Source organism: Gossypium hirsutum, chromosome D07, assembly GCF_007990345.1.
Source record: "Gossypium hirsutum isolate 1008001.06 chromosome D07, Gossypium_hirsutum_v2.1, whole genome shotgun sequence".
NCBI lineage: Eukaryota > Viridiplantae > Streptophyta > Magnoliopsida > Malvales > Malvaceae > Gossypium > Gossypium hirsutum.
In genome coordinates, this window is record NC_053443.1 from 3,491,373 (window position 1) to 3,505,434 (window position 14,062).

Here is a 14,062-nt window from a genome sequence, read left to right on the forward strand (position 1 = left end):
AATGAATAATTATCACAATGTTGGGTAGACATTTTAAATTTATGTAATACATGTATTTTACCACGTTTGGTTAAAGTTTTTAACATAATATTAATGTATTAAGTTGATTTTATTTTATTAAAAATTGAAATAAATTATTTTTTTCTTAAATAAAATATTCAAATTAATATATTTATATTTCATCCAAAGCTATCTAAAATAATATGAAATATTATATCAATAAGATTAAAATTAAAAAAAATTAATATTTATTTTTATCAAACAACATAATTATATTCAATACTTATATTTACTAATTTACCAAATGATTTTTTAATTTAAAATTAGCCCTTATAAAATTTAGCAATAAAAATTCAGTACTTAATTTTTCAGCACTTAGATTTTTAGTTTATCAAAGACACCCTAAATTAAATATATAAATATCTATTAATACACTTTTAAAAAAAAAGCTTAACTGAACCCCATGTGATGTCCTGATGGTCAAGGGCGTTCATTGCTCCAAGTATGGCCTGAGTTCGAGTCGCGCTAATCGCATTTGTTGTTCATTTAAATCAAGTTCGAATCTTGAAGTCGACTTTGTTGAGAGGAAATAGGAAATGCAAAAGGTTGTGTAGACATTTGCGCAATATGGGTATGGATCTTTGGAAAGCATTCAAGCGATTCATATATTATTTTCAAAAAACAAAATATTGCATGCTCACATTTTAGAGCTTTGATAAGTTAGAGATCATTTAGTATATAAACTTCAATTTTGATGGAATATGAGTACAAAATTTTGTCACTAGGGTGCAAATTCTGACAATAAATGGTAGTTGCTTTTATTTTAATAACATCTGAAGTAATCAAATTCAAAACACATAAACTTTAAGTTCTTGGTTGTTAAAGAAAGTTCAGAGTGGTTAGGTATCTATAAAGTATTTTGGGACAAACTCCATGGTTATGGATCCACTTACTAAAGGTCTACTACTCAAGGTTTTTTTTATAAGCACACTGCTCATATAAGTGTGATGTCATTTAGGAATATTCGATTTCAGTGGAAGTTTGTAATTTTAAATGTTTTTCTATCATAGACAGATTTTCAATTTGCAAATATTTTAAGGTTATTCTCTGCAAAAAATAAAGTTTATTTGATATATTCACACTCTAATTTTGGTAAGGTTTGATGTCATTAAGGTTTAAGGAGGACCAGTTGAAAATAGACATGTTTAGATCACATTACATGTAATTTCCATGTTACACATCCATACTTGATCTATTTCATTTGGTTGTGTTAATATATGTGATCATGGATGAATTTAGTTACGATATATGTAATGAAAGTTGCATTGGTTCTATCTTAACATAATTAATGGATGAAATTGTTCGGAATAACTTTTGATTATGATAATAAATTTTTAAGCTTGTAAGGCTTAATAATGACATGTAATTAAAAGATAATTAGTATATATATGTGGTCCAAGTGGGAGATTGTTGGATAATATGGACGTCTCATGTATATTATAAGAATAATTACATGTTATTATTTACTATCATAACAAGTTAACCTAAATTAAAAGTGATCTAATATAGTTGAGGCTTATTACGCTTTAGTTATTAAATAAATCATGGATCAAATATATATAGATACTCTAGTCACTAATTTGTCATTGATGGTGGGCTGATTAGAAATCAAGATTAATGTGCAAAAGTATTAAATTACGGTTATAGTCCCCAAATTAGACATATGTAACTTATTTGACATCCCATATTCAATAAAGAGAGAGTTACCTTCTCTAAAATAATTTTGTGCTAATTTGGAAGATCAAAACAACAAGACTTGAAGATTTCAACATATCAATAGATTCATATACATTTCCGCATCTAATTTTTTTATCTTAATAATCTGACATGATAGATCCTAATTTATTAGAATTTTACAGTTCTAACAACATTAACACATTTAGTATTACATTCAACACTTTCTTGGAAATAAAAATTTACTTTTCAATATTCCATTTTTAAATAAAAGATAATATTAATATATTTAAATATTTTCAATAATTTTTATTATTACAAATATTTTAATTAAGTATTTAATAATTTTCAATAATCTTTATTATTATCAAATATTTGAACTAACCAATATATATTTTATCCACAATAAAACAATTTGTTCACATTCTATTATTCTCCAATCATAGAGATCTCACCTTTATAGCTAAAGACTAGAGCACTCAGCTCCAAATCCCCCTTAAGAATTTAGGCAATAAATCCTCTACAATGTTTACAATAATAGTTTGCACTCTCTCACAGGATAGTTCCACAATGAACATATTAGAATGCACCCAATAAGCTCTCCTACAAAACCTATACAAGCCTCCAAACATATATCAATTATTCTAACTTGCTAACAATAGAATCTAAGTGGATACAAAGTAACTCCTTGAAAATAGCTATTACATCAATGATAATCAAAATAAAGTCACTCGAAGATATAGTCTCCAAAGTCAACAGCACCATCTCGATCACATCTCCACATTTCAAGGGCTTAATTGATTCACACGAATTCAATCCAATCTTCAAATGCCAAAGATTGGTTTTCATAGATGGACCAAAAATATCTTCAATAAAACAACGCATAACCAGGTCCAAATTTTTCTTCATTAAATTGTCAAACCAGATAAGATAAGTTTTTGACCACTTCGGTAATAGTCTACAATTGGCACTGTTTCAACTTATTGTGTCTCAACCATTATAATAATAGAAATGTCAACAACAGTTAAAATAAATTAAAAAAGCATACAATAATTAAGATTAATTTTAAAAATCTTATAAATTGTAATAAACATACAATAATTAAGTAATGTTTAAAATAAATGATCTAATATCATTTAAAAAGCATGGAGTAAAAGAAGAATTTACCCAAATTATAAATAAATACTTCAAACGAGAGTGCCAAAACTGTATATATATATATATATATAATGTAAATATGATTGCTTATTTCCAATTTTAGTTATGATATATGTTCTATATGTGGAACTAGTTTTAGTGAGACATGTTAGGTAAGTTGTGTCATTAATTTGTAGCCACTAAAGGTAAATTATTTTATTAATTTTATAAAAATTTAAAATAAAATTTCATTACATAACATTAATATTAATATAATGAAACAAAGGTCACATATATATATATCACATGTATTCGGAAAACCTATGATCGACATGCATCTCTCCAAACTATGTAGCCACCACTCAAATAGCTTCCTTTCATTGTCAAGTTGAATGGTCATATAACCATCAATCCTTACCCATTTAAAGTTTTACACTTACAAGTGGGTTGAGTCTTACTTTGATTGGCACGTGTATTATTATCAATACAAGATAATATGGATTCAAGTGTACTGAAACACATTATCATTTTATTTATAGGTTAGAAATGGACTATAAATAACATATATAATTATTCAAATTTTTATTTTATAATTGCAAAACTAAATATATTAGATAAATTTTTTGTATAATGCTATCAGAAAAAGAATAGAAAAATGTAGTAATTATTTTTTGTTTTGTCGTACGTCCTTTGCTTTGCAAAATATGGAGTCTTTCTTTTTGACTAAGCCATTAAAAATTGCATGTTTAGAAAAACTAAAAAAATTAACTCTAAATTATATAACTTAAATTTCACACCACATTTTTGTTGTTGTGCAAATTATTAGTAAAAGTATTATAAAGACTTTTATATTGAAAGTTGATTGCATTTTTCTCTTTTTATTCAAAAAATAAATAAATTGATCTTTTTGTTAAGAAAACCATTCATTTCTAATGTTAAAAACTGGTTCATGTATATCAGCATGAGGTACATGTGGCACGTCACATGTCATTGTTTGGTTATTTCTTCAATTATGTCAATTTTTATAACAGTACAAACGGATGAATATTTTAACAAAAAGAATCAATTGGCTCTTCGATCTAACGTACAACGATTAATTTGTCATTTTTTGAGTAGAAAGGATAAAATGCAATCTGACTCCTAACATAATAAACTCTATGATACTTTTAGCTCAAATTATTTATAGTGGAGACAACAATTTCAATTTATTTATAATAAATTATTTGTTGCTGGACCTCAACTTAAAAAGCCTGTTACAAGTTGTTTATGTAGTTTCAAAAGAAGATATTATTTGTATTTATATTGATATTGAGATCCTAATTAGTTTGATGGTATAGTCAATGTCTCCCCCCAATTTGATAATTAATTGTGTTTTCGCAAACATGAAATTCTGCCTCAAGAAATGGTAACAATTAAGCAAAATCAAACTTGACATTAATTGAGAACAAACAACATTAATCAAACATTACATTAGGCTAAGGTAATTGAACCGACATGCCTAGTTATTGAACTAGAACAAATATTACAACGACAATTGTTGAATGGCAAAAGAAAAACCCTAGTATCCAACATGAAAAACCAACAAGAAACACTAGAAATGAAAGTAACTTAGACCAAACTTTAGCCAACAACATGATAATATATCCTTTTTATTCACATTTGAAGCCTGGAGGAACCTCCTTCTGACATGCACTAAGGATTAGACTAAGAGAAACTGGGATGTTGAGGTTGATTCCAAGTACATTGGCTTTAATGGCAGTGCAAAGGCAAAGGGCAGCTTCCAAATCAGCCAACCCTTGAAGCAAAGCACAGCATTTGCTGGAAGGAGGGGTTCCAACAATCACGTTGACAAGTCCAAGCACGTCAGCACAAACACCGAGCTTCAATGTGTCCTTAGGGCAAGAAGCAGGGGTTGCTGGTGGAGGGCATGGTGGAGGTTTGGGTTTGCATGAATTGCAAGCAGTGGTGAATGTTGAGTGGAAAAGAAGAGTGAAGAGCAGAAAGAGGGCACAGAGTTTGTAGGAAGCCATTGCAGGCAGGCAGGCAGAAGCAGAAGTGAACTGTAGATATGGAAGGAGCCGGTGGGTAAGTGTAGCACCAGAAGTAGCTTTTTTAAAGGAAATTTGTGAGGTGGTTGTTTAAGGGAATCTGATTGAGTGGAAGAGAGTGAAAATGGATGATATAATGTAGCAGTTGGATTTTGTTTTATTTTTGTAAGCTTGTGGGTAATGAAATATATGTACACGTTTTCAGTCAAATGGAAAAATATGCGTTCATTAGCGGGGCTCTAAGTGGACGCAAATACTGTACTGTAGATTTTACTCTTTCTTCCTTTTATTTTCATATACCAAATTGGTGAGAAATCCAAAGAGTAAATTAAAGTACAGTATTCTCTCTTCTGTGGATTCAGCAGTGTACAGTTTGAATTGTTGTGAAATTCTGTTGCTTATTTTTACCTCTCGGATTATATAAAATTATGATTTTATGTTTTCCTTTTTCCTTTTTAATAGGATGATGAAAAATTAAATTTTTTCTCTTAATTTTTAACTTTTTCCTCTTAAAAGAATTCAAATCTAACTAAAAATACTAAAAATCAGGAGGAAAAATCTAATTTGTTATTTTTCTATTGGAAATGGATAGATATGACGTGGAATCATAGTTTCATACAATTCATTCTCCTCTCCTAGAGGTGCTGATGGTTGGCTCTAATCATTATATTAATATATTTTATGTTTGTTTAAATTCGACCCGGTTTGAAATATGAGTTTAAGATATTATCTAAATCTGTCCATATTTGCAAAAGATTAATTCAAACCCATTTTTAAATTTTTTTAAAATATGTGTTTATATTATTTTATTTTAATATTTGATAATTTTATATATTTTTATTTATTAAAATTTTTTATAGTCATTTTAACAGTATTTTAATATTTATATTAGAGTAGTATTATATATTCAGTATAAATTAATTTTTTAATATGTTCTAAATTACATAATATATAAAAATAACGTAAATATTAAATATTATAAACTTAAAAACGGGTCGGACCTAGCTTGGGCTTTAAATGTTTAAGCCCGAGTCCAATTCATATTTTAAATAGGCCTAATTTTTTTATCCAAGCCCATTTCTCGAACCTAATATTTTTACCCAAACCTTTTCAAATTTTAGACAAACCTTCGAACCTAGACAAATAACCCACCCATAAATATATTGCATTCATGAATGTTCCATTAAATTTAATTATTTTACATTCTAAAATAATAGTATGATGTTTGTATGATAATTACTTTGAGTCGGTAAGGGGTGATATCATATCTTCTTCAAATGATTTTAGTTTAGGCTGTGTTTGATAGGGGGAAAACCAATTCCAGAATTGGTTTTACAGGTTTTCCAGTGTTTGATAGCAGGAAAATATTTTCCTTTTGTAAAACCAATTCCGCAACACGGGAAAACCTCTTACAAATTTGAGGAAAATGTCTTACGCTTTTAAACTCGGTAAGACATTTTCCGGAAAATGTCTTACGCTTTTAAACTCGGTAAGACATTTTCCGGAAAATGACGCCTTCTTCTCCCCTTTAACCTTTCCCTTCCCCTTCCCTTCTCCCTTCCCCTTGTGTTGCAAATCAATTTGGTCAAGGACTTCTTCCGGTTCCTCCTTAATCCAGGTAAGGCTCCTTCTTCTTCTTCTTCCATTCTTCATTCCTTTTTCTTCTTCTGTTCTTCATCTTCTCTTCTCAGCATATTCTGTTTTGTTTCCTCTCTTTCTCTCTTTCTCAGGCAAATTTACCATGAATTCTTCGCCAGGTCTTGGCTTAAGGGATATCTGATGGATTTCAAAAGTTGTTGAAGATTGAAGATTGAAGATGACCAAGGTTCTGCTCAAGGGATATCTGATGGATTTCAAAAGTTTTACTCTGATAGATTTGATCTTTCTTCTAAGGAAAAAGAATGTAAAAACTTTGGTCCTCAGGTAATAATTGATTTCTGTCTTCCCCATCTAATCTGGAAATAGTACCGTGTATATTAGGAGATAAAATATGCATGTTTCAATCTTTTTTTCTTTTGGCAGAAAGATGGCGATGGTGATGGATGCAGTAATTTCCTTCAACAGCTGCCTGGATCTCTGCCGGGGGTTCAGTCATATGAAGGTTTTGCTAAAAATATTGGCGGAGATGCAGATGCTCCAGTTCATAGCATGACACATGAGGTATGAAAAGATTTGAAGTAGCCCTGATTTAGAGAGATAAAAAATAGATTACTGAATTTCTCTTTAAACTCCCCTAACCCTTTAATTGTGATTGTTAAATGCTGCCATCATCCTACTAGGTAATCATTTTGGATTTGGTTTTAGCTATTACACAAGCTTCTGAATATAAAATGCTAACATCACACAACTTACTTTTGTTTTTGATAAATCACACAACTTACTATCAAATGAATATACAAGGGAACATCTTTGTGGCCAATGTCTAATCCCTTGCTCAAATTACCAGTGATGCCATGGACTTGTGATAGTTCACTATTTGTCTGCTAGGTGAGCAGATATGGAAGAGAGCAAAGCTCTTCCCCAAAACGTAGATGGATAGGATAAGATGTGGACTAGGGTAATCTTTTATATGAAACAGAGTATTCATTGATGGTTTATTGCATTGCCTATAGTGAGATTCATAGGCATCTTCATTAAATGCATATCATATGATAACCAGTTGGGTTTGGGTTAAGTCTAGAACTGTTTTCTACTTTTGCTTTGTGCATTTTTTGGCTAGGATGAGTTGTACAGGGCAAGTAAAACAAATCTTTAGCTTCTGAAAATTCCCTATTTCTTTTTCTGAAGAATTTTGTCAGCTCTACTTGATTGTACCAAAACATTAAACTTGTATAAATATGTGAAGCAATGCCCCTAGAAATGTGCAGATGTTACTATTAGCTAGTAGCTGCACTTCCTTAGAGTCTTCTATTAGATGTTTTCGTACCAAAGTTCAGCAGTATAACAGTCTGACGCCATATATTTATTTAACTAAAATATGGCTTGTGATATTTTGCTGCATTTGAGGTAATGTTCTTAATAACATTAAGAAAATGATAGTAATTATCCCCTTTCTTTTTAATGCATATTTAAATGGAAATGGTTTTTTGTGATCAAGATGAAAAGAATGGAGCACATATTTCGAAGTGGCTAAGGTTATCCATTAGAATGTATGGAAGTTTTAAAGGAAAGGATTAAACAAATTATACCAAATGATATAACCCCTAAATGATATAATCCAGTTTGCAGCCTAAGTGGACAATACCTCTGTCAAAAGTTCTAAAAGCAAGTTTGCAGCCTCTTTCTTCTACAGAAGGAGGAGTGCAGTTAAAATTGTGAATGAGAGGTTTATATTTGATCGATTTCTGTCTTTTTCTTCTATAATTTCCTGGCCGTATGACGCGGGGAACCTTATTGAACCCCATATTCTTTTAGGGAAATATAGTCATTTTTCTCATGTTGTACTAGCTGAACTGTATTGTTCTTTTATATATGTGCTGCTATAATTTTACTGGGTTGTTATACATTATCTTAACTCACACGACTTGTACCTGATGCAAATGTCTATATATACATGACAAATACATTCTAAACATGAAAATATGAGTTGCATTTTACTAATATCTCTTGCGACTGGTGCCTGATGTGATGTCCATATATCCAAACATGAAAATGTTGGTTCCAAATTACATATCATGAAGATGGTAGTTATATAATTTTACATTCATGTGTTTTGGTGTGATTGCAAATCAAGGATGGTTTTGCTGAGGGGAAAGACCTGGTTGTGCCTGTTATGTCTGCAATGGGGGAAGAGCAGATCTGTGCTCTCAAAGACATTGGTCCTAAGTAGTTTCAAATTCATTTATTGCAAATCTTAGATGGAACCATAAAAGACTTTGGCAATACTAAATGCGGTTTTGATGTTTTGTTTTGGGTTTGGATAGAAAAAAGAGAACAACAATATAACTAGTTTCTTGTTGTGCTATGGATTACTGTTTTGCTTTTCTTTTTCAATAATTTTTATTATCTCGTCTTTATTTTTTGTGTTGGTAACATTTAAATTCTAGCTTTTAACTGCATATTACACTTGCATTAGTTACCCAATATATATTAATGTAGCAATTTAAGTTTGACATATCATTTAGTACGAGTTAATACAATATACTAGTTTTTAAAAAAATGAAATTTTCTAATAATTACAGTATTTTTATTTTAATTTAAATCTCATGTTAAATATATGTATCACAAGAATCAGATTGGATAAAAGTAGAATCAAATTAATATAAAATTTAAATACAAATAATTTTTTTAATAATGAAGAAGTAAAATCAAATCGGTATAATCTATAAATAGATGAACATTTGGAATTTAATTAGATAAAACTTTTATTAATATGTATATAAATTTATTAATATATGTAAAAACAACTTTTTCGGAAAATATTTTCAGGAAATCTGTCAAACAGCAGAAAATATTTTATACAGATTCAATCAAACACCAGAAAATATTTTCCAGTAAATCATTTTACAGAAAAGTAAAACATTTTCCAGAAATCATTTTACGGAAAACATTTTACTACCAATCAAACATTTTAATAATTTGAAATTTTGAAAATTTTTACCTTTTTTTTTTTGCATAAATCAAGATGAAATAACAATAAAATTAGTGGTGGAGAGCAAAGATTTTTAAGCTGTTTTTTTACTTGTTTTTAGGCTTTGTTCTCTTTCTTTTTAAAAAAACAAAAATTGATGAATCAAAATTCTCCCATTTTTAATATATTCTTTCAAATAACACAACAATTTAATGTTGTGTCTATTAATTACATATATATGATTAGTTTACTAGAGAAATGTATTTATGTATCAATAAAATAAAATACTATAAGTTTCAATTTTTATGTAGTAAACAATAAAAAATATATAAGAATAAATTAGTAAAATGTGTAAACGTTCATTGATTTTGCCTTCTCAATTTTTAAAAGTTGAAATTCAACTTTACTTACTGCTGGTTACATAAATCGAAAATTTCTTACATTTATAAAGCCTTATCTAGAGAGTAATTCACTATATGAATCAATAAGTACAATACATGATTTAAGTCTCTTTACTAAGGGTGAGTTTGGATGGGCGGTGCGTTTACCTGCGGTTAGTGTAAAAACAGCGGTGACGGTGAGATTAGATACTGTAACGATACTGTAGCGTGAGACAAAAAGTAAACTAAACGCACCGCACCGCACCCAATCACCCATCCAAACCCACCCTAAGACTTTCTCCTTGAAAACTTAGTTGTAAATTGAACAAGAACATTTTACTGACAACAGTTCAGCACTAAAATAGGTCTCATACGAACAAGATAAGTGATCTCTTGATCTCATGCAAAAACTTAAACAAGTCTTTTGTTAAATAGATGTTTAATGGATTGCGCAAATACAATCAATGTGAATATTTAATTCCTTGAAAATTGCTTACAGTTAAACTTTCAATATAGAATAAAGTGGTAGAGATCTTGATATGAACATCCTTTTAAGTTCAAATCTCTTCTAATTTGGAAACTTCAATCACATTAAAAGTCTTCGTAACATCTTTGTTTGACTTGATTTTCCATATCTTGCATTCACTGAAGTATTAAAAATTCTCCAAAAATATCAACCAAATATGATGAATTTTATTGTTCCGTCACTTACAATTATAGTTACATCTCTTACCCATGTAATTGACACTAACAATATATTTTTAAGTAATCTTAAATTCTAAACCCCATGTAATGGCTTGATTGTAAGAGTGCACACCGTCTTAGATGTAGTTTGGATTCGAATCGAATCTTACTCTAATTTCATAATTCACCATATAATAAAATTCCATATTATAATCAAATAAATTAAATAAAATAAAGTAACATAGCCGATTGTATCTAAAATAAATCAACTTACAATAGAATGAACTATTCACATTTTATAATTTAAAAAAAAAAACGCGTGATCTAAAATATAAATACGAAGAAAAGGGGCTGTGACTTTTCCCCCTATCAAATGGATTCGAGCTCTCAGGGATTGTGACAATAAACATGAAACGTTTCTTGTCAACTTGTCGTGTTTTGTCCGGTATTGATTCATATATATTTTTCAATAATTGATAGCGTTTGTTGTATGCAGAGATAGCATCACATGCGAGCAAATATCATTGCCGGACCAAAGGATGTTGATTGAAATGGTGGGTGCCTCCACCTTCATTGAACGTTTAAGCCCCTGTTTCGGTGCCTAAGACGTCTCTATTTCGGCTTGTTGAGGTGGGAAAGTCTTTTAAATGTTATTTTCTGAACAATCGTGTCGAAAATATTAATTTTGGAGTGTTTATACTCAATTTTAGTTTCGATTTTTTCTCTCCCTACTTTATAGTAAAATCTTAAAGGATTCATAAAGTTTAGTGAGAGAACCTATTCAATTAAGGAAATATTTTTAGCAATTTAATCTCAATAGAATTCAAACACATGACCTTTTATCTTTTATTGAACTCGGTGGACCTCTTTAAGTTCTCTTAAAAGGGTGCAAAATAAACACCTAAAAATAATATCTTCACCGACCGAAGAGACTACAAAGCTCTACAATAAGGAAAAGTTTTATTTTTCTTCTATGCTAGGAGCAAAGCCAGAACAATATTTTAGGGGGAATGAAATTTTAATTTTTTATAATCTATTACTTTATAATTTTTAAAAGATTAAATCGAATTTTTATAATTTTGGGGGGTAAAGTGTAATTTTACTTTTACTAATTTAAAATTTTAAAATTTTTTAAATAGCCTAAATAACAATTTTCCATTTTAGGAGGGGTCGGGGCCCTTACCAGCCCCCTAGATTCGCCTTTACTCTATGCTATAAAAATTTTTTTCTTTAGATATTGGTTTCCTTCATTACTTTATATATTATTACGAATTAGTTTAAAATAATTTTAATTAATTTAATTATCAAAATATATTTAAATTCAATAATTGAAAATACTTAATATTTTATTTAATTATTTAAAATTTATATTAATTTATTAATTTTTATATTATATTAAAAAGAATATTTTAAGTAATAAATTAAATATTGAACATATGATAGAAAATGAATTTTTAAAATGTGATGTAAAAATATTTAATGCGTAAAAGATATATTATAAAAAGTTTCGTTGGCTACGTGTTACAAATATTTTATTATTATAGAAGTGAATTTTTTTTAGGATAAGAAGTTTGGTATATATCAGGACTCTAATGTTTATCAGAAATAGAATTTTATACTATTTATACTTCATATATCCATAAATATAGGCTTCGGAGAAGTATTGTAAATATGCTATTGATTAATTAAAATATGCACTTCTTTTTGTTGTGATATGTGGTAAGTTGCTCTATAATAGTAAAAAGTGATAGTCATAATAATTATTCTCACCACTAGAAGTGAAAAAATGAAGATAATATGAAGACTGATAAAAAGATTGATGTTGAAATTCAAATTAATAGTTTCATTCTATATTGCGACTTTAATTGTTGTACATTTATGGAATGATTACGATCTTTGCTTAATTTTACACATATATCTATGCAAAGTTTAAAGTGCATTTATTTGTATGGTTAAATCACATGCCATGGTAAACTAGAAGTATAATTTAGTATTGTTGAATCACATTCACACTAAACTTTAAAGTTTACTGGTACAAATATATTAATTAATTGGCATGATCGATTAGATCATCCCATTCAATAATGGCGTGCCAAAATGAGAATTTACATAAAAAATTTTCATTTTTCAAGTGTTGCTTCTTCTCAAATAATATGAATTATTAAAACATCAATAACAAAAGTTGAGATTGAATCTCTTGCATTTTTGAAAGAAATATGTGTCCATTTATCCGAAAATGGATACTTTAAAATAATTTTAGTAAATGCATCTTGAAGAAGTAGAATTATCATCGGTCTCTATGAATTCAACCCTACTTAATAAAATGAAAAAAATATGTTTTTAGGTATTGAAAATTTATAAAAATTTAAATTAATGTGAATATATCTTAATCACATATATATATATATATATATATGTACATAGAATAGTTTTCGTCCTCTACTTTTGGTGATAGTTCTCAGTAAAACAAGGTGGTGGCCGGTAAAAGGATAATAGGTATATTGGGTGGCTATGGATTGAGACATGTGAACCATTTGAACCAAGGTATCTAAGGACCATATCTTCTTTTTCTCGCTTAAGGACCTAAGGACCATACCTAAGCACCAGTTCAACAACAACGTTTTTTTCCCTTTTATTATTCCTTTTTTTTTTCTGAATGTGAATTTCTGATCCATAATACACTAACCTTCTTTTATATTCTATTGTCCAAATAAATAAAGGAAGAAGATCATTTTTTTTGTGAGGACCCAAGCCGTTTTACTTTAGTGGTGGTGCCTTCTTCTAAGCTGATCAATGTGAAGCCATTTTCAGACCCACGACTGTTAGATAACCAATGTATGTATGTCGTATATGTACATGGATTCCACAATCTTTATGGTATAATTATTCTTTAGGCTCTTGTAGATTTTAAATTAAAAAGTAATTTAATTCATGTTAATTTCGAAAGTGAGAAAATAAATATATTAATGTTAATTATTTCTATTAATAGATGATTGTAATATATGATAGCGTGGAATTGTGGTTGGTTGGTTTTTAAAAAACTAAAATAAGTTAATAAAATATACGATTCAAAAATTTTCAAAAAGTTATTTTGAAAAATTCAGTAAAATTTTCCAAAAAATTAAAAAAATTTCAAAATAAAAAAAAATTGGATTTTCCAAAATTTTATTAAAATTTATGTTCAATAAAAATTCATCAAAAAAATATTTTTTACATTTTATTGTAATTAGTATAATATCAATTTTAAATTTGAATAAAAATCATAAAAAAATTTTGTTTAAATATAAAAAGTTTAAATAAAAGAAATAATTTTTTAAATAAAGGATATTACAAAATAAGAAAAATTTATAAATAGTTCAAATTTCAAACGTTTCAAAAAAAATTGAATTTTCAATTTTTTATTTCTATCAAAAATTTAATTACTTTAATAATTTTTAATATCTTTTTTTTTCAAAAACTTTATTCTTCTTCCTTCTTTTTTTTGTCATTTTATAAAATTTCTATATATT

At 28.4% G+C, this 14,062-nt stretch overlaps 1 protein-coding gene and 1 long non-coding RNA gene across 2 annotated transcripts; one reads left to right on the top strand and one right to left on the bottom strand.

The window, feature by feature from the left end:
• Positions 1-4,283: 4,283 nt before the first annotated feature.
• On the bottom strand, positions 4,284-5,121 carry LOC121219247 (14 kDa proline-rich protein DC2.15). Its single transcript, XM_041097083.1, has one exon. The coding sequence runs from the start codon at positions 4,899-4,901 to the stop codon at positions 4,521-4,523; it is 381 nt and encodes a 126-aa protein (XP_040953017.1). The 5' UTR covers positions 4,902-5,121; the 3' UTR covers positions 4,284-4,520.
• A 1,561-nt stretch (positions 5,122-6,682) lies between these two features.
• LOC107953768 (uncharacterized) lies at positions 6,683-8,935 on the top strand. The gene is made up of 3 exons (XR_001699314.2): positions 6,683-6,842; positions 6,942-7,079; positions 8,653-8,935. It is a non-coding gene; the product is annotated as an uncharacterized lncRNA (long non-coding RNA).
• The last annotated feature ends 5,127 nt before the right edge of the window (positions 8,936-14,062 follow it).